A 21,484-nucleotide genomic window follows, 5' to 3' on the forward strand; every position below is an offset into this window, starting at 1 on the left:
AATTCATTCTTCTGGTCTACATCTATACAAGTCTTTTTGTCATTAAACAGATATATTTATATACAATATTAAACCAGATTTTTATCAAAACCCCATCTCTTCTCCCAATACGTCACAATCTGTGCCCAATCCTCTTCTATACTATCCCTTTTCTTGTCCTCTAGGATATATGAGAGTTTATCCAACCCTCTAATCTTGTTAAGTTTCCTTTCACTCTTTTTAATAGAAGAAAATACTGCTGTAGATGCAAGTAGTTTATCAGATCCACATGGAGCTCTACTACCTACTCTGCAGTTTAACATGTAGCCTCTTTGTTGTTTTCAATAATTAACGGCTTCTTTTGAATGCAGCTGCAGGAACTTTAGGGCCAGCTACACTTATAGCCCCCAGCCATGATCTATAGCAGGGGCAGATGGAATTAAGACTTGTATGATCTATTTTGCTTTAAACCAACATGTTGACGCCCACCTATCTAGGTATGCCATGGAGGCTCACGCAGGTAGGCATACACTGAGAATTAAGGAATGAGGTTTCTATGAGCACAATAACCCAGAAATATGTGATCACTACCAGAATAAAAAACAAAGATCCTTTCCCAGATGAATCCACTCCTGGTTTTTGGCACAAACATTTTCTTTCAGCAGCCTACTTTAGTGGGTGGATGGACACTTTTTAACTGTTCCTTTTCTTAGTCAATTGGGAGTGAGAAAATCTTGTTGGTCTGCTACAGATCAACCAGAACTCTACTAATAGATCCCAGTCTAGCTTCTGCCCATTCTGATATGGAATTCTGCATTTCAACACTACTACATTCTTCTGCTTGGGCATATCTGCATGCACACTTTGCCCATTTTCACAGTGTTGAAGAAAACATCTTCATTCCAGTGGTCTTTTATAGAGTAAGACTTGTGTATTTACAAGCCAGTGTGTGTCTTGGACCTTTGGAGGTGGCTTTGGGAAAACTTACTACTTAGGGTTGGAATGTGTTGCTAAGTTGCAGGGGACTTATTTTCTTCATGACATTTTAAAAAATGTATGTAGATCCAATGAATGACAGAATTCTGTTAATATAATGGGGGGTTTGCCCACTCACTTCCTGCCACTCATCCCCTCCAAATGCAGCTCTTGGAGGTTTGGTGAGCAATGTGGAATAGTATGCAAGGGGCTTCTCTAAGCTATTTTGTTGCTCCACTATTAGGACACAGGATGCTGATCTCCATAGGCTTCTAGTCCAATTCCACAGAACTCTTCTTAATAAGGGCTTTGTGAAGCCATGTTGATGGTATACAAGTTTTAAAATAAAATCTCAACCTCCTTGTGTGTGCTGATCATTTTCCTGAAAGTAATCACTGTGTTAAAGAAGGTTTAACTTCTTCCTGTCCTTGGTGTTGGCACAGAAAAGCAATTAGAATTGAAGGTAGGAGGATTTTATTATTGTATTGTGTTAGGAAGGGACAGCTCTCATTGCTTCCAGCTTAGCACACTAAAAAAGCTAGCCCATGAACAAGTCAGTGGGTGTTTTGTTGCACATTTACATCTCACTGAAAGCATAGTGTACATTCATGCTATTTGGAGAGATTTTTAAAACTAAGTTTAACGGAATAATCGCTAATAATAATAGTAAACCCAAAAAGAGATTCCTGTTACCTTAGTATGGGACAAAACAGATGGGCAAGAAAAAGTGGCTTGAAGCTGCCTTTTCTCAAGCCACATTGAAACCACACCACCAGCTCCCAAGGCAGCTGGAGTGCTCTTGTCATGACCACATGCTATGGCTTCTTTTTGAAACAGCTTTTCTCTGCATAAGGTGCCTAGACACACTTTCCTGCTGGCTTCAAGGCATGTGTCATCTAAACACCATACCTTCAAGTCAACCTGAAAGCACCTCTTTTTGCCTGTCTGTTTAGCCCCTATGCTACCTTTTAGATGGTCCATCTTCAAAGAACTCTTCCCACACTCACTTGTCTGCCAGGGTCCTCAGCCTGTTGCAAAGGATTCTGCAGTATGTGTTAGGTTTGAGCAGGGGACTAGCCATGAATGTTGGGGCCTCATGGTCATCACCCATGAATTACGTTTGCCTTAATATCCTCCACCCATACTTCTTTGCATCTGTGTACTGCAACAAGAATATCAAGTGTGATAGACAGACTTGTCTTCTTCAGAAACTTTCTGTCACTGCTATACCCTAATACAGAGAATGTCTCTTTAGACATAGATGCTGAAAAACAACAGCCTTCTTATAATTAAGGAAGAAGCAAATGCGATGGAACATTTGGACAGACCCAAGCAGACATAAACTTCAGTAATTTATGAAAATACACTGCCCACATGGCCTGCTTTCATCGCCCAGTACTTTTTACTGTACATATAAAGGATGATTGTGCTTAGTTTTTTGTGGGTTTTTCGGGCTATGTGGCCATGTTCTAGAAGAGTTTCTTCCTGACGTTTCACCAGCATCTGTGGCTGGCATCTTCAGAGAATGCTTGCCTGGAAAGGCCTTGGGTATATATATTGTGCGACCTGGAAAGGCAGGAGTGATTTGCATGTGTATTGTTCTGCTGCTGGCGAAACGTCAGGAAGAAACTCTTCTAGAACATGGCCACATAGCCCGAAAAACCCACAAAAAACTATGGATGCTATCCATGAAAGTCTTCGACTTCATGATGATTGTGCTAATCAGAATTTGTCTGATCTGATTTTTCTAGTTGGAAAAAAATCCATTGGGGGATGAATTAGAGAGTGAATTTTGTTCCAAATGATAGTTGGAGGAAATTAAACTATCAAATGATTTTTATCCCAGGCCTTGCCTCGTTGTTTCCAGATAGCTGTAGTTCCTTGCTGTAGCCAGAACTTGCAGAAGCTTGCTTTTGCTTCAGAAATCTGCTCATGTGCATGAAATGCCTGGCATTCAAGGCTTTCATTTCCTGAACAGAGCATTTCTCCTTTAATTGCAGTAGAATAGTACAGTGCCTGAACTATAGCAGTGGGATACAAAGCACTCTGCTGTCTTCCTTCCCACTCCTGTCGCATATGATCACATCACAGCAAGAATCCTTCCACAAAGAAAAGCTGTCTTAGTACAGTGGTGCATCAACCTATAATACATGTGTAGATGCAGTACATAAATTGTGACTGGTATGGTTTTGAAAATGGCAAGGAAGAAATGTGATACATGCAACATGAAGTAAATAAGGTGACTTGTTAGAGAAGTTCAGTATCCTGTGGTCTAGCAGAGTTAATGCATGCTGCTCTCTAGTCCATTGCAGAGTTCCCAGCTCTCCCTTAGCCTTCTCACAAACTGTTCTAGTTAGCTCAGGATGCCCTAGTTTTTGAAAGTAAAGTGCTGATTCAGAATCTCACGCACAGCCATTGCATAAGACCAGCAGTGAAGGCAAGTAGGATCCATCTGAATGTCAGCCCTGTGGGAGCTCAGCCTCCCAAGGTGTCCTGTGAGTGAAATAACTCTGATCCCCTTATAAATAGTTATATCCACTTCATGCCATTAGGTGAAATGAAAACATATCAGTAGACTTTTCCCTAACTTTTGGCCCCCTGTGCTCTCTCCTCCCCTCTCCCCCTCCCCTCCAAATTCAGCACTTGTACAACATAGAATCTGAGATAGATGAAGAGACAGACCTTGATTCCATTGATGGCAGCACTAGTGGTGCTTCCTCAGATGAATGGGAGGATGAGAGTGATAGCTGGGAGACAGACAATGGCCTCATGGAAGATGACCATGCAAAGACTGAGGACGTAGAGCCTGTGGAACCCCTTGTGGAAGAGGTAAAAAAGGTGGAAGAACAGGTACAAGGGGCTGTTGCAATGGCAGTGGCTGATCTAACAACGGATAAGTCCAGCAAGGAAGGTACCCCAAAGGGCTTCCGAGAGTTGAAGGAGGCCATCAAGATTTTGGAGAGCCTGAAGAATATGACAGTGGAACAACTGCTGACAGGATACCCCACTTCTCCAACAGTCGAACCAGAAAAGCCCACCCGGGAGAAGAAGTTCCTGGATGATATCAAAAAGCTTCAGGAAAATCTAAAGAAGACTCTGGACAATGTAGCTATTGTGGAAGAAGAAAAGATGGAGGCCATGGCAGAGGCAGAGAAAAAGGAGGAAAGAGAAGCACAGACACAGACCCCTGTGTCGTCGGAATGGCCCAGTGAGACACCAGTGCTTTGTCAACAGAGTGGAGGCAAGCCTGGAGTTACATTCACCAGTGCCAAGGGGGAGGTTTTCTCTGTGCTGGAATTTGCCCCAGGTGAGTGCAAGAGGAACAGGTTTGCTTGTTTATGTTTTAAACTAGGAGTGAGGAACCTGTATCCCTGAGCTGTTGGCCGGCTTCAGTTCCCATCAGTCCCACAACAGCATGATAAGGCACAATGAAATCATAGTCAAATTCCTTGAGTGGCAAACAAGCACCTCATCCTTTTTTAAAGGAAGCAAAGCTTGACAATGAGTCACATCCTGCTTCATCTTTGAATGTGCGTACCTGTGTGTAAGGGTGGGATATATCTTTATGACTACATTCTTATTCTTTCAGTAGAATTTATTAAATTTGCATTTCCTGAACCTAAAACACCAGAGCTCATTTAGACTTCGAAATCAACATTTTCCCCAATATTGGCAATGTAGTTTGCAAAAAACGTATTTTTCTTGACAAAAAGAAAGATTGAAAAAGGCACACAAACATATTAATTGGAAAGTGCTTGAGAAACTATTACATTTTAAAAATGTGTATAAAAATGTACGTATCATGAAAAATCTGCATAAAAATATCATTTTCGAGCCAATCAGAAACAAATAATTTAATAATCCAGCATGGGAGCAGGGCAGAACAAACCTAATACTGGAAAAAATTAGAGCCTGAGCAAACCTTTACAAATTTGTCCTACCCTTGACCAGCAGTCAGCCTGTTGTACAGTAGGTCCTCCGTGTCCATGGATTATATATCTATGGATTTTCAACCATCCATGGCTTGAAAATTATATATATTTTAAAATTCTACAATACAAACCTTGATTTTGCCATTTTATGTTAGGGACACCATTTTACTACCCCTTTATATAATGGACTTCAGCATCCACAGATTTTGGTGTCCAGAGAGGGAGTGTCCTGGAATCGAATCCCAGTGGATACCAAGGGTCCACTGTACAGACATGCTAACCCCTAAAATTATAGTGAAAATGTTTCCATGGGGAAAGAACTGCTGCTATTGTTGAGCATTTTTCCCTTCAGGAGTCTTCATGGGTACTGTATACCAGTGCTACTCAAAGTAGTGGTCCCTGGACCAGGGTTACCCCTGGTAAGTTTTTAGAAAAGAAAAAGCCCATTGTAGTCAATTAACACAAATATAGTGCCAGTCCCTGACACATTGGATAACAATAATTGTTGGTCCACCACATCAGATACCCTGAGAAGCACGTTCATACATGTCAGTATCATAAGGTGGGGATCCTCTGGTGAACTGTCTTGTCCAGAATAACTGCTGAAAAAGTCCTCACTGTGGTCAAGTAGTCAGTGTGCATTTTGGGTGGATAAATGAAGTTCAAAGACATGTACATTTTTACCTGTCTTAGGGAAATCTTACCTGGCAGTGGTTCCTAGCTAGGTACAGTTTCTGGCTAGAAAAGAGAATTTTGTAAAGCCACCTTAGCCACAAGGATCTTTAGAGTTTAGAGAAGTTTTTGAACAGTGTAATGGAAAAGCAGAATTATCAAGAGTCACTTCATTTTTGTATAGTGTGTGGTAGGTTCATTAATATCTGTCTTGATGTTTTCTTGGCCTATTAGATAGCCATGCCTTTAAGAAAATGGAATTCCAACCTCCTGAAGCTAAGAAATTTTTCAGCACAGTGAGGAAAGAAATGGCACTTTTAGCAACCTCATTGCCAGATGGCATCATGGTCAAAACCTTTGAGGACAGAATGGTAAGTCCCTGAAGCCTTGTGTCAGTTTTGCCATCCACTGAGAATGAGCATCCTTGTTAGAATTAATTCCAGCAAGATCCTGAAAAAAGACCACGCTTTCTGTTCTGGGCCACTAAATTATTTTTTAATGGAAGAGATCACTTAACTTGTTGATGAAGATTAGAATTCTGATGCTGTCTCCTGAAACACAAAGGAGAGATGTTCATTTCTCTCATGGCACTGCAGTTGGTGGTGACTAGTCCCCTACTGCACCATCACTGCTTTTGATTTCCATAGCTTGCACAAAAGAATTGATTCATTCATTTTACATGGAGGCTATATGCTTGTCCATTCTAAGTTAATGTGTAAAAACTATAGCTCATAAAAAGAACAGAGACACAATATAGTTCTGTCCAGAAAACTTCCTTAAACACCTGCAAAATTGATTAAACTAAACTTCCTCATTCTTTAATGGTAGCAATGTATTGTACCATCAAGGTTTCTGACATAACTTGGCTACAGCTGCAGCAAATGCTTGCCATGTTACAGTTTTGTTCCATAAGCTGGTAAAATTTAACACTTTTGTGGATCTTGCCAGCGGCTAACCCTAGCTGAACTCACTGTTCCTGCTCTGTTATTTTCATAAAGAACCAAGCAAGGAATTGGGTAAGGGCAAGAGCAGTGTCACGTAGTGGCTTGAACTTTGGACTGCAACTCTGGAGACTAGGGTTCAAATCCCCACTCAGCCACTGGATGACCTTGGACAATTTGCACTCTCTCAGCCTCAAGAGAAGACAAAAGCAAACCCTCTGAACAGATCTTGCCAATAAAACCCTGTTATGAGTCAGAAATGACTAGAAGACACACAACAGCAAATTGGATAAGAGAAGTGCTATTTGGCAAGTTTGCCATGCCATGTAATAGGATTACTTCACTTTTTATGAAAGGTTCCATCAGCTTATCTCTAACCTCTTCACAGGACCTCTTTTCAGCACTTGTCAAAGGACCCACACGCACGCCGTATGAAGATGGTCTCTTCTTATTTGACATCCAGCTGCCCAATATATACCCAGCTGTTCCCCCACTCTTTCGTTACCTTTCCCAGTGCAGTGGGCGCTTGAACCCCAACTTGTATGACAATGGAAAGGTCTGTGTAAGTCTTCTGGGGACATGGATAGGCAAGGTAATACTGCCTTTGGTTGTTTGTCTGTTTTCTATATTTCTGTTCACAGTATAAACTGACAAGATTACTGTGCATCCCTCTATTCACAAATAATCTTATGTAAGCTACCCTGGGTCCGATATTGGGAGAAAGATAGGATATTAATTATTTAAGAAATAAATTTAAAAATGTGGTTTTACTCAAAAGCCAAGGCTGATGTGCAATGCCTGCCATTAGTTTGGAGGTGCTTCTTTAAATTGTAGTAGCAATAGCATTTACATTTCTATACCGCTTCATACTGAACTAAGTAATTTCTAAATGGTTTACAACGTGTAAGCTAATTGCCCCCAACAAGCTGAGTGCTCATTTTAATAACCTACAGAACGATGCAAGCTGAGTCAACCCAGGATCCCTGGGATTGAACTCACAACCTTGGGGCTGCAACACTGGCTGCAGTACTGGCATTTAACCACTGTGCCATCAGGGCTCCCACTGTTAGGGACAGAATGCCCACTGTCCAGGTTGTCATGGCCAGCCAAGAGCAGGTCTCAGAGGATGAGGAGGAGGTAATTGAGGCTACACCAGGTGCTAATCCTGCTCTGCCAGAATCCAGCCCTGATCTCCCAGCCCTAGAGGAGGAGGCTCAGCCAGGTCCTAGTGCTGGTGGGATTCCTCTGTTGGTACAGCAGCCTAGTGGTGACTCTGGGGAGGAACCAGACTTGAAGGTTCCCTCCTATAGACAACGCAGGGCTGAAAGTGCTGGCAGGCGCAGATCCCAGAGAATTGCTGAGAAGCAATTAGCAAATCAGCCTCAGGTGGCACGGGGAAGAGTTTCTCTTACTTAATGAGCAGAGACACCAACTCAGTGCCAGAATTTATTGCATGATCCTTTCGTGTGACTGCTGCCTGCACTGGCTCCCTGTATCTTGACTCCTTGTTGCCTTGACTCTTGACTTTGGATTGGACTGGACTATTGCTACCTTCTGGCTGACTTGACCCTGGACTGGACTGACTGTTGTGACCTCTGTTATCCTGACTTTGGCTTGGCTTTCGGTTTGCTTTCTCTCTTTCTCTCTGCAAGGTTTGTGGACTACTTCCAGCTCCATAGTTAATTGCCTTCCTTATCGGCGTGTGTCTGTGTGTGCTGGCCGCAGTCCAGGACACAGGCAGAGATCTCAGAAGAGGTGTATTTTCAGTAACTAGGTGGTGCTAACTGTCACTGTCACTGGGATGGACTCGATAACTAGTTGTACATTACAGAGGAAAAAACTTCTCTTGTCAGGAAATGTTTCATTTGTTCAGCAGAGTTCACCAGTAATGGTTTTACAGTATTATCACTTAAGTTAACCTTCACTTCAGAAATCTGTTGAACCAACTGAAGATCATATTACTGGTCTGAGGCAGGAGCTCACCTTAAAATGATGGGATAAGAAGCCCCCTTTATCACACCACAGACTGCCTGTGGTTTTAACAGGTTTTTCTTTTCTTCTCTTCTTACAACAGCTGTATCTCCTTGCTGTGACTAGATCTAGTTTTAAAGCTGGATTGGCCTTAATTTGTTTAGCGGTGGGCTGTACACTACACCTTATGTAACCATGTCATGTCATACATGAATTTTTTGCCTAGTGGTATAATCTAGCCCATGGCCACCACACTTCTGTCATGCAGTGAGCAACACTGCCACAGATGATTTTGCCACTGTGCCTGACATCCACACGGGTATCACATGAAGCCTTTAATATATACTGACATGGTGTAGTGGTTTGAGCTCTGAACTATGACTCTAGTTTGAATCCCTGATCAGCTTTGGAAACTAATTGAGCTTCCTTGGGCAAATCCCACTCAGCCTCAAGGAAGGGCAAAGGCAACCCCCCTCTAAACAAATCTTTCCAAGAAAACTCCACGATAGGTTTACCTTGTTGTTGTCGGGTGCCTTTAAGTCATTTCCAACTTATGGCAACCCTAAGGCAAACCTATCACGGGGTTTCCGGGCAAGATTTGCCATTGCTTTCCTGTGAGAATGAGAGTGAGTGACTTGAAGGCACACAATGACAAATGTATGCAAAATGTTATGCTCTGTCCTATAGCCAACAAAGCACCACCTCAACAAGAGCTATGTCCCCTAACAACAACAAATTTGGCATGCCACTTATCTAAACCGTTTAAGTCTTTGTTGTGCTTTCCTTGATGGAGGCAGAGCCACAGTCGAAGCATACATGTACTGATTTAGAAAATGTACTTGGAGGAGAAAGATAGTTAATATTTGGCCTACTCTGCCACCACCAAGTTTCTTTGAACCCACTGGTGGCAGCTGTGGAGGAAATCAGTGGGGAAAGGGTCAAGTGGGAGGCCAATACATTCTCCCATGTTTACAGTGGGAATAGGTCATGAATTAGAACTGCGGTGGGAAATCACGGCCTTCCCTCAGCTTTGCTTTAGAAAGAAAAACAAGCGGATGGATTTAAAAGACACACAGTGAAAGAGCTATTGTTTGTGTTTCATTAGTATTTCACTTCATGCTAATAAAATGGTAATCAGGTAGGAGCTTGTTTTCTAGTAACAGTGCATCAAGGGTGTAGAACAAACAAAAAAGTAAGGAGACTTCTGTGAATGATTTGAATGAATGTCACTCCCACTCCAGTGTGGCAAATTAGATATCTTTCTTACTGTAGGGAATCAGTTTAGCAAAGGAAAGAGGCCTGGGCTGATCCCCCAAAGCAAGGGATGGGCCCTACTTACTGTTGCAGAGAGTTCATGTTATCAATCCACCAAGTATAGGAAATCTCCCAAGCTACATCATGAGCCAAGGAATCTACTGTTTGAACACAACAGTAGTTGAAGTAGGGACAGTATTTTGTAGCAATAACTGGAGGACTTTGGTATGACTGGTGACTAAACAGGAAGTGTTCTCAGCTGATTTACAGTACGTAAACATCAGCATTTACTTCCAGGGCCATAATGTCAGCAGACATACACCAAGCAGTAGTTATTATTATTATATTATTATTATTCTTTATTTATATAGCACTGTAGATTTGCGCTGTGCTCCCAACCTTTGTCTCTCCCTGATGTGTTGATCTTTCAATCATAGAATAATCCCTAACCATTGTCCATGCTGCCTGAGGCTTTTTGCAACATCTGGAGGGCAAAGGTCAAGTACCATTGCACAAAGGAAACTTTGAGGATGAGGATACTTCTTATTGATATAAGTTAGAAGATATTTTCCATCGGCATGCCTATCGAATATGCTACTCCAGTTGTCTGCAGGGTTCCTTGCAAACAGGTGGAGGGGATGGCAATCACAGTGTGATACAGATGTCTGTGTGCTCACTTCTGCCATGCCAGACTATATCAGAGCCTAATTAGCCACATTTATTGTACCAAACCAGTATAGCCAGTGTTTAAGCCCTGACTTTGCAATCCTAGTGGAGAGAAGTCTGCATGACACTCAGAAACCCAAATACCAGAAGAATTTATTACTTTCTCATGCACCCCTAAAACAAGGTAGTTGCTTGGTTTGTGAAGATTTGCAACCTAATTCCTGTATATTTATTCATCCTGTTTTGGGCCTTGTAGAAACACAAGACTTACCTGTTGTGCTCATCTGTCTCTTCTAGGGCACAGAGAGGTGGACCAGTAAATCCAGCCTTCTCCAGGTGCTCATCTCAATCCAAGGTAAATTTCAGTAAAAGGAAAAAGCTGGGGCCAGAGTTTAGCCTTCAGATGATCCAAACAGACACAGTCATATTCTCTTACTTTGTTTAACAGAGTTGTCCACTTCCCTCCCTTGCCCAGTGTATTTCAGCCACTAGTATCAGTTCACTCTTCTTTTCATGCCCTCACAGGAAAATCACAGCCATCATGGAGACAGCTGCCAACTCACAGAAAGGGTTGCAAGCAGTCCTTGAGCTGGCTGTTGAAAGCCATCCAACGTTACTTTACCCACACAGTGCTTATTTTTGCCCACACAGATTTTTCCTTACTGCCCTTTTCTGCAGGTGTGCAGCCCACACATGCAGGAATCAACTATTATTGATGATGAAGCACCCCAGTCTGTCATTTCAAGGGCCAGGCTGGAGTGTAGTTCTCTTTCTGAGTAGCATTTCAGCTTGAGTCCGTGATTGTCATGTGTTCAGAGGATAACATGGTGTGCGTGTGACATAGGTTGTCTACACATATATTATAATGTAGTGTACCTGTCAATTGTAACTATCATTTAGATAAGCTGGAAACTTTAAATCAGAACAGCTTGTTTATCAGTAACAATAGGGCATCCAAACCACATAAGTTTTTTCTTCCAAACATCTGGAGGGTTAGTGGAAGGGCAATCTTGATGCCTGAATTTTCCAGACATTTGGCTTAAGATATACTGGGGAATTGTGTGTGGCTGGAAGCTTTGGCTACATTAAGTGTCAAGCCCAAAATTTGGGGGTAATAGCTGAAGCTTGGGATGAAGTTGCCTAACTGCAGGTTGAGCTGGCATCAAAGCATCGCCTCTCAATCCTACAGGGGGGGAAGGCCTTTCCAAAAGTGAAATTACTTACCCCCATCCCTGTCCTTGAAATTCTAAACTGTGAGATATATATATATATATATATATATATATATATATATTCTCTGCTTCTTTTCTAGCTGAGGTACACCCTAGCACAGTGATGGCGAACCTTTTGTAGTTCATGTGCTGGGGGCGGGGCTTCTACCCCCAGGATGGGGGCTGGGTGCCAGGGGGCAGAGCTTCTGTCCCCTTCCCCCCCCCCCCCCCCCCCCGCATTTGCCTGCCTCTAAGGGTGCCTTTGGGACTCTCAGAGACCAGCAAATGTTTGCCGGCCTGTGAGAGTCCCTTTGGGGCTGTCAGAGGCCGGCAAACAGTCCTTGGAGGACGGTGCCCAGCGGCGGGAGCCCTTGGGCTCCGTCCTCCAGGGTTTGCCGGCCTGTGAGTCCCTTTGGGGCTGTCAGAGGCCGGAAAACAGTCCTCAGAGGACGGCTGCAAGGGACCCGTTCGCTCCGAGGAAAGGGAGGCTGAGGAAAAGGAGACCGGGGACCCGTCCCAGGCCCTTCACTTCAGCCTCTCCCTTCGGCCGAAAGGGCTCCAAGGGGCCCTTTCTGCCAAAGGGAAGGGCTTGGGCACCTGTCCCAGGCCCTTCCCTTTGGCCTCTCCCTTCGGCCGAAAGGATTCCAAGGGGCCCGTTCGGCCAAAGGGAAGGGCTTGGGCACCAGTCACAGGCCTTTCCCTTCCGCTCTTCGCTCCGCGCTAAAGGGCTCCATGGAGCCCTTTAGCGCAGAGCGAAGGGAGGCCGAGGGGAAGGAGGCTGGGAACGCGTCCCAGCGCCCTCCCCTTTGGCTCTTCGCTTCGCGCTAAAGGGCTCCATGGAGCCCTTTAGCGCAGAGCGAAGGGAGGCTGAGGGAAACGAGGCTGGGAGGAGGAGACAGATGCGTGCGCGCTGTCTCCTCCCAGGCGCCATTTTCTGGCTTCCCGCTGTCTCAGAGACAGCGGGAGGCCCGAAAATGGCAGGGAGGAGGTGGAACAGGCACGCGCCTGTTCCGCCTTCTCCTTCACCCTGTGCCTGGTGAAATGGCATCGTGTGCCACCCATGGCACACGTGCCATAGGTTCGCCATCACGGCCCTAGCAGAATGTATGTATATTTCCATGTACATATGTATCCTTTTACTGCTCTAAATGTTTTATTCTCACCATTCCTCCTCTTTCTTCCCCTTCCTTTCCTCCCATTTTCTTACCATCAGGACTTATCCTTGTCAATGAACCTTATTACAATGAGGCTGGTTTCGACAGTGACCGGGGTTTGCAAGAGGGGTATGAGAACAGCCGATGCTACAATGAAATGGCTTTGATCCGAGTGGTGCAGTCAATGATGCAGCTGTTACGCAAGCCAGTAGAAGTCTTTGAACAGGAGATCTTTGAGCATTTCTGCTGCAATGGCTGGCGCTTGGTCCACCGTATTGAGTCCTGGGTGGAAATAAATGAGCTGGTGGAAAGGAGTCATGATCACACCGTCCTAGGAGAATCTTCCTTTGTACATCCAGCATCTGGCATTCTGGCTGAGAGCCCTGTAGAAAGTATGGGGCCATTGGGAGAGCAAGAGTTAGGAGCTGCCGCAGCAGCAGCCACTAGTCAGTTCTCTGATGGCAAGGAGGAACTGGAAGACTCTGGGTGTGGAATGTCAACACTGGCGGCCAGTGATGTACATCAGTATTCAGACTTTGAGAGCCTGGGCCAAGCCAGAGCAGCACACTTCACCAGAGACCTAATGGATGAGGGTAAAGCTATTCAAGACTCTGCCACTCAGCCTAGTGTGAAACCAAAGAAAAGGAGAAAGAGCTATAGGAGCTTTCTACCTGAGAGGAGTGGCTACCCTGACATTGGGTTTCCCCTCTTCCCCTTGTCCAAGGGGTTCATTAAGAGCATCCGTGGTGTCTTGCAGCAGTACCGGGCTGCCTTAATAGAGGCCAACATCCCAGAGTGGACAGAAGACAAGTAAAACATCAGGTTAGGGACAGACAGACACACAGAAAAGAAGGGGAAGCAGGGAGGATGGAGCTAGCAAACATTGTTAACAATAAATAGACTGACTCACTGCACCCATTCCTCCTTGGCCTGGTTTGTTATAGAGAAAGCAGAAGCTCCCATAAGTCATTTTTAGGCTGGCACTCCCCATCACCCCCATTCCAGATGCCCAGGATGATTGAGCAACAATGTAGAAACCCACCCGACGACCCACCCAGATGTACATCTTGTTCCCGTTTTGAACATGAGGGTTCAAAGTGGTAGGACGTGTAGCTTTTCCATTCGGAGCTCATAGCTGGAAGTGGATCATCTCAAGTACTGTATGAAGTGACTCCCTCTTTCCTATTCAATCCTCTTGGATGCTGTGGATGATGGTGATTGCAGTGATGATGGGAAATGCTGGAAGAGCTCAAGCTTATATCAAGCGAGGAAGACACAATGTTGTACTTTTTCTCTGCCTTCTGACCTGACTTCACAAGCCTGTCTGTTAGTAAGCAATGAATAGCCCACATTTCAGCTCTTTGTTTTTTTGGTGGGGGTGGTGGTTGGCATGCCACATCTGTGTGAGCTCAGGGGATAAATTATCCAGAAACCCTCAGTTTAGTGTAGCTTACACTTACCAGATGAGAACCACAAAGAGAAGGATGTGATATTTGTGTTTTTTTGGTGGTCAAATCCTTCAGTAGGCAGAAAGTAGTGAGTAAGGTGCACTAGATGTGGTCAGCACTCAGAATCTTCTCTTTGGCTTGTGAAGATCACCTGCCATCTGTCTTGAGTATACAGTTTATTCTGAAGAGCGTATCTCTTTCCACTTTGCCTTGACGGGGAATAGTGCATATAGTATTGGTCACTACTCTCCTGAACACATGAACACTCTGCTACCAACTCAACTGTCTACACCAGGGTACCTCAGGAAGACACACAAAATAATTGCATGATGCAACTCAAGGTGTTCTTTTTTCTTTTTCTTTACAATTTCAGCTTTCACTAGTGTGCTCACAAAGTGGCAGCTCTGTCTGGCTGTCTCTCCACAGACTTGTATGAACTTTACAGCAGCAAGCCTACACTTTGGTAGTCAGTGAGCCTCTCTAACACCACATCCTTCAGTCAGTCAGTCACAGCCTTTATTGTGAGCCACATGTACTTTCCCATCTCTTGCTCCTTGACTGTGTAACTTCCCCCAGCTGGTTATATGTGACATGGCAGAGGGCCCGGCTATGTTCTTCAGATGAGTCAAAGCTGGTGGTGTGTTCAGTTCTTGTATCCTGAACAGAAGCACCATCTGCTCTTCATCCACTATCCCCCACCCTTCCATCTTTGCATGACATCACAGTTAGCTACCCTGGTACTCTCACATTCTCTGACAATGACCTAGTAGCCCTCTGACATCCTTCTAGTAGAACTGTCTAGTAGGAGAAGTGGAGGATGAAGACATGAGTCTTGTGTTTACTTGGATATTAGTTAGCAAGTTTGTCTTAGTAGTGTGGGTGATGACTAGTAGTAGTTATCTAGTTGGGAAGTTACGGTATGCAAGCTGTTGTGGCCAAGCCAATCATGAATCAGAACAGAGGCCAGACTAAGTTTGATTTTTAAAAAGTGGCAGAAGAATCAGGTTGATAGTCATCCTATGAGAGAAGGGGCAAGAATGGAATTTGGCAGGAGGACTCTGTGGCCTCCATTCCCAGACAACACCATTTATTGTGTTAAAGGGCAGACAGCCAGGAGAGCTGAGTCTTAGCCCCTGGGTATCCCTGCATTCCTCATGGAGATGAGACCATGGATTCTTATCCCACCCAGAGGGAGGAACCAATCAGCCTCATATTACATAATACTAACACATTAAAAAAAACAACCAAGCTTTCCCAAACCACCAGTCACATAGCCACCCATCTAGTGATGACTACCTAGTGCTATTAACAGGAAGGAGCAGAACTATAGGAGGATCATGCTTTCTCAAGTGCAACTTGAGAGCTTTGTCTGACTTCCTGGAAGGGTGTATCATGTCATGGGAAGATCTTGCTTTCTCCTTGCCCTCTTAGGGACCTACCTTTTGCATCAATCAAGCACTGTCCCTATATCTTTGCTGTCAGCCACTACCAGAGGCATGCACAGAAGTTTACATTTTTCCTTGATAAGCTTTTGGATAATGTGAAGCTCTAGTTATGCAGTTGCTGGTGAGCACACTGCAACTATGTAACTTTTTTGGTGTATGTATGTAATAAAGAGTGAAGAGAATTTAAAAAAAAATGCTTAAACACACACCGAAAAGCCAAAGCATGAGGCATATTGTTAGTCTTGAGATGGGCTACATGATTGTGATGTATAAATTAAAATCTCTATTGTTAAGTGCTGGGGTGGGATGGGGAAAGAAATTATTACAAAAATAAATTTCTAGCCTTGATTCTGTACAGTATTTAATTCTGATGGAGCTGTCATACTGGAGCAATGCTTAGAGGTGTGTTAGTTTTGCAGCTGTGAATGCTTGGTTGCTTACAATATATGTATAAAAGTACTGTGTGATTCATCTTTTTTTACTTGCAAATTTTGTTTGCCTAATTAAGATGTAGTAATAAAGGAGAGAAAGTGGCTTGCCATTATGTTTTGCTGCTGTCAATAAGATTTGATGGGTCTCCACTGTTTCTCCTTCTGTCTGAGGTATAAGTTGTGTGTGTTGCTGGAGAAGTGGATGTGGGTGTGCCTGAAGAACCTTTTCCCAGTCAGTTATTGTGTGCTTTGTCTGGGGAACAGGATCATTCCTACAGCTTGCAACCAGCCGCCACCATCCCCCCCCCCCCCCCGAACAGAGAAGATTTCACTGGAATTTTTTCTCCTTGATACTTTTAAATGTACATGGTGCTAGAGTCTTTGTTGTCCTTTTGGATTACCCATTTTAGCATTATGCCCCTTTGCTACACTTGGTCTTTGCAGCATTTGTAGTGACTGAGGCAGTGTCTGTTAAATGGGCTCCTGTTTGTTGCAGTGTTAGTTGACTAGTACACAGTTTATGCATCCCCCTTCTCCCATGGTGAGCTTTTCCAAGGAAGCATGGAGACTGTTTCCAGTTTCTTCATGCATATAAATGTATGCATGATAATCATGCCTCTTTGAATTTTTAAGCTCCTCATCGTGGAAATAGCCATGCTCACATTTCAGCTCTTTGGATCAAATCAGTGGGAATTAGGTTTCTGGGAAGGGAAGGAACAAACAGCAGTAGGAACATTAAAATAATGTACTTCGCAGTAGTATGTCCTCTTAACATGTGGATTTTCTTTGACATGCTCAAACCTATCCTTCCTCCCAACTTGAACTGGAACAGAGTAATAACCATTATTTAAAGGTTTGTATAAACTAAACAGACCTGTTAAATACAGTTTATTTGGGGGGCATCTTTGGTAGTATTTACTTCTAGCTTGAGGTTTTTTACACATGCTTAGATTCTCTAGTTTCTGGTCTTGAAGGAGAGGGAAGCAAAGGCCTACTACTTCCCTTGTAAGTGTGATCTCTTGCAGCTGTTAAAGGTAAGTAGGTAGAGTGGAACATTTAAATCACTAGTTTTCATGATACAGGCCAGACACAAACTTATCTCCTTATCAGTTGTCTGGAACTTAAGTCTTTATTTTTTCTGTTTTCTTGTTTTTACAAAATAAGCCAATTCATTGCCCCATTCTTCTTGCAACTCAGCATTTGGTGACATGAATCATTTTAAAGTAATCATGTGAATGTCTAGGAGCTTTTTTTAAAAAAAGAACAACTGCTTCAGTCTCAGCTAACACTTCTTTTAAAAAGTCCCTACAAAAACAAGTCTGACTCCCATTCTAGGGACAAATGAGAATGTTCTTTGCAACATAATGATAAAGGAGATAAAATCTGTTTACAATCTGTATGCCAAGAAACTGGGTACTCATTTTACCGACCTACAAAAGGCTGGAAGGCTGAATGGATTTTGGAACCCTTCTCTAGAGTTGAACAACTTTTGGCTGCGGAAGCAGCATTTAACCACTGCACCACCAGGACTCCATATGGGGTTGCCATAGATTGACAGGCAATTTGAAGGCATATATGCACACACGTCAGCTGTGATAAATCAGTTGATCTTAAAGATACCACTAGATTTCCCCACCATTGCTTTTTTATTTTTTATTTTTTTAAAATGTTCTTGTCTGTGCCGAGACATAGAGCTAGACTCCCTATAGTCTCCATATATATATGTTGTTTTTGGAAGGTATGTTACTGGATTCTTTGATGTTTCAACAAAGACTTGGAACATCACTTTGAAGGCCCCCATCGCCACTAGTTTCAACCATGTTGGCCATGTTAGGAGACTTCTGTAACAGTATTTGATAGGCAGTGCAGTTGCTTAAAACAAGTCTAGTCTGCTCATATTTTGAGGACCATGCAGAAGTCTTGGTAACCCTCTTGGAAGAGTTTCTGTACATAGTACAAAGCAAACAGTGCAAGGCCTTGGGAAATATCAACTCAAATTCTGTTAACATTTGCATACAGTTTACTCACTCTGTGTACAAAGTGGTGCTATTGCAGTATGATCTACCTTTATAAAGCTAATAAAATGAAAACGATAAGGATCTTAATGTGAAAATCTTGCTCTTAAACTCAGATCTGGTTCTTTCGATAGGAAAACATTGTTACCATCCCATCACTTGATCTGGACACTTAGCAGCTGTGAGCACCAAACCTATCTATGGATTGGGATCACTACAACACTTCCTATTTCATCCTCTGGAACTCTGAACTACATCCTCATGAAGTCTGAATTACAATAGGGATGGGGAGACTGCAGCCATTGACTTTAACCTGAAAAGCCTGCTGCGAGCAATGAACCCGTCCCTTTCCCCAGCAGCCCACAAGTGTGGAGGTGGGAGACAAAGGAATATGAAAGAAAAGGTGGTGGTTCTCACTTGACCTAAGTATTTGCCTAAGTCTCTATCTGAGCCCCTTAACGGAGGGGGAGGGAGTTCCCTGCACCCACCTTACAAACATTTAAAAATCTACCCATGGTGCGTCTGAAAGTCTTGTGAGGTTGGTGCAAAAGGGAATGCAACTATACCGCTGAAGCCTTCATTTTATGAACTAAAGAATCCTAGCAGATTACTTTGGAATCTTCCAACTTTAGATTAACATTTGATGTGCTACGCAGCAATTTTGGTGTGCACCGTGGTTGGGGTTAAAGGGCTAATGAAACCTTTGCCTCACCTAACAAACTGCATCTTTTCAAAACAAAACCTTGGGCCGGTTTCACACTGTGTATTTTCCAAACACATGGCAAATGTAGAAAGACAGCCATACTTCAACCTCACCATTTTTGGCAGTGCTGGTACCTCTCAAATAGTTATGTATGGTGTTTGCCAAGCAGTATAGATTCAGCATGTGTTGACTTGTCCCCTAAGGCAGTCAAGGAACCTAACCATATGTAGGTGACAGTTTTGATTGTAAAGCAATTACTAGAGAGTATATAATGCACCTGGACAAAAAGTAGTCAATTAACCACTCAGTTTGCTGATGCGCCCTGTACATGAGAAAGTCAAAAGGATAAGTTATCAATTAGGGTAAGGTACTTGCAGTGAGAGAAGACATGAACTGAAAGGCAGGTGGGGATTGTGCAGCCCTCCAGATGTTGGATTGAAAATCCCAGATGAAAGTTGCAGCCCAATAACATCTGGAGGGCCACATGATTCCCATCAATTGTAAGAGGTACATGCTTTTCCAGTAGAAAGATCGCAGCCCAGCCTTGCAAAAGCAAAATTATTGGCATTACTCTGCACAGAAATCCATTTGGTTTCCTTTCATAGCTTTTCTTTTATTTTTGAAGAAGCTACATCTTTATTTGATTTTTCCATAGTATAATTTGCCACTACGTACAATTTTGTGTGTGTGTGTAGCAACAGTGATTAAAAAAAACTTTACAAAATGAGAGGCTTTAAATTGGTCCTCAGAGGGGCATGGGATTGAGCCATTTTTATCTAAACACTGCATTAGGATGATGTCATGCCCTCTGCTTCAGCTGCTTTGTATGACAGGTTTGAGCTTGGGAAGAAGGACAAAACAGCCTTGCAGTGGAGCTGGCTGGCTTTGGTTTAATCTGGAGACCTCTCTTCTCTTCCTCTAGAGCTATGCAGAACTGGAAGACTCTAAAGCTAACTTTTCTACTGCACAGCACTGGAGAGAGGACATAATCTGTTAACACAAGAAAGGTGGCTTGCCCTCATTCATAATATAATAACTAAATAGCTGTTCTGAAGCCAAGTTCCCCCTGAGAATGATCAGTTGATGTTTTCTTGACCAGGTGGAGCATTGGTGAAATCTCCTCATCCCACCCCACAGGCTTACAAGATCCCTTTTGCTCCTAGCACCACTGCTCCTTGTTCTGAGGGCCCCAGGCCTCTCAGGAGCCTGTGATGATACGGGCAAGCTGTCTGTGAATTTGACCTTGCACAGCTTGACATGCCAACACTTCACCGTCCACTGTCATGAAGCCCTTGTGCTCGAGGGGCTCAACCCGAAAGGCTTTCACAGGCACATAATGGAGGTGGGGGTTATTGAGAGCCAGGTGCGTCCCTTTGTCCATGGCCATGAAGAACTTGACCATGGCCATCCTGGAGACCCCAGCAGTCAAATAGAAAAGGTGGATTGCATCATCATATAGCTTGGCTGGGGGAGCCAAGAGAAGATCTGCACCCAGGTGGGACTGAAGGATAGCAACGATGGAGACAAACTCCTCCTCAGGCACTACAGTCCAATGGCTAGGAACCGGTTGTTCTAAGGGTACCAACAAGGAGTCCTCTAGCACACAGTCCTCACTAGGGAGTGAAGGCACAGATGTGGGCAGTATATGAACTGGCGACTTGCTGTTGTTGGAGGATGGCTGGGTGGTGTCCTGTGCTGATGAGCAGTTCTGTGCTCCAGGAGGAAACGAAATCGGGGTGGGGCTCTGCTCTTCAACTGGCAGGTACGCGAGGCGGCCCTTGTAAACTTGGAGCGAGGTCAAGAGCTGGAACGTGCCTACAGTGAAGCGGGCACTGCCTAGTTTACGATACCTTTCACTGGCTATGTCCACATCAGAGACGAAACCCCAGCCAAAGCTAAGGAAGGAGAACAGGCGCTTTCCTGAAGCTGTGCGTAGGGACACTAAGTCCATGGGAGCATGCAGGCCTTTACAGAGAAAATACGTGCAGTTCATTAGCAGCTCTTCCTTGACAAAGTTGCCCTTGCTGTAGTGGGAGAGAAAGAGACAGTGAGAGTCAAAATGGAAGAGCATAAAGAAACAGCACTTTTTGATAACTGATTTGGGAGTAAAATATGCTAAAATGAATAAGCTGTCAGTGCTTCTTTTCTTGCCTTCACAGGTTGGCATCACTTTTGAACTGGTTTCCTCTGACTGACTCGCATACTGCATGGGTAACACACAAAAACATCAGTCATACAGATACATCATGTGCGACCACTTTATTGCCTCCTGGCCTGCATGGGAATGAAATGGAGGGGGAGTGAGCCATGCAATTGCTGCTTGCCCACTTTACTACTGTGAAGTAGAAACAACCTCATCACACTGATAATGCACAAATGTAGGCCATCCTTCCCAAACCTGCTGGCCTCCAGTTGTTTCAGGCTGTGTCCCTTGGATGCTGAAGGTTGTAGGTGAAAATTCAAGAGTCTGCCAGGTTGTAGGAAGCTGTCTGTGGTTGTATCATCTCTCCAGAAGTGTTTCCTCATAAACTCTGACCTTCACCCAACACACCCTCCTTTCAGTTCAGATAAAGGAGCTGAGATGCTAGGTTAGCAAAGCAGCTGCAGTGGGAATGGCAGCCTACGCTGGATGTAAAGAACATTGGACAGGGTGCCTTTGAGCAGGCTGAACCATCTGCAGTCACCTC

At 43.9% G+C, this 21,484-nt stretch overlaps 2 protein-coding genes across 4 annotated transcripts in view; one reads left to right on the top strand and one right to left on the bottom strand.

Moving 5' to 3' along the window:
• Positions 1-16,189, top strand: part of LOC149322142 ((E3-independent) E2 ubiquitin-conjugating enzyme UBE2O-like) — a 148,506-nt gene extending 132,317 nt beyond the window's left edge. For all 3 annotated transcript variants that reach the window (XM_089535221.1, XM_089535231.1, XM_089535241.1), the window contains 5 exons: positions 3,595-4,261; positions 5,793-5,929; positions 6,888-7,091; positions 10,688-10,745; positions 12,815-16,189. In XM_089535221.1, coding sequence (XP_089391347.1) covers positions 3,595-4,261; positions 5,793-5,929; positions 6,888-7,091; positions 10,688-10,745; positions 12,815-13,569 — 1,821 coding nt within the window. In that variant the 3' untranslated portion in view covers positions 13,570-16,189. The remainder of the gene's footprint in view (positions 1-3,594; positions 4,262-5,792; positions 5,930-6,887; positions 7,092-10,687; positions 10,746-12,814) is intronic.
• A 2,115-nt stretch (positions 16,190-18,304) lies between these two features.
• The window catches only part of LOC149322143 (sphingosine kinase 1-like), a 41,817-nt gene continuing 38,637 nt past the window's right edge, over positions 18,305-21,484 (bottom strand). The window contains exon 5 of the mRNA XM_089535254.1: positions 18,305-20,821. Coding sequence (XP_089391380.1) covers positions 19,996-20,821 — 826 coding nt within the window. The 3' untranslated portion in view covers positions 18,305-19,995. The remainder of the gene's footprint in view (positions 20,822-21,484) is intronic.

The sequence above is a fragment of the Sceloporus occidentalis genome, unplaced genomic scaffold, assembly GCF_023333645.1.
Source record: "Sceloporus occidentalis isolate IW3139 unplaced genomic scaffold, rSceOcc1.0.p SCAF_1, whole genome shotgun sequence".
Taxonomy (NCBI): Eukaryota; Metazoa; Chordata; class Lepidosauria; order Squamata; family Phrynosomatidae; genus Sceloporus; species Sceloporus occidentalis.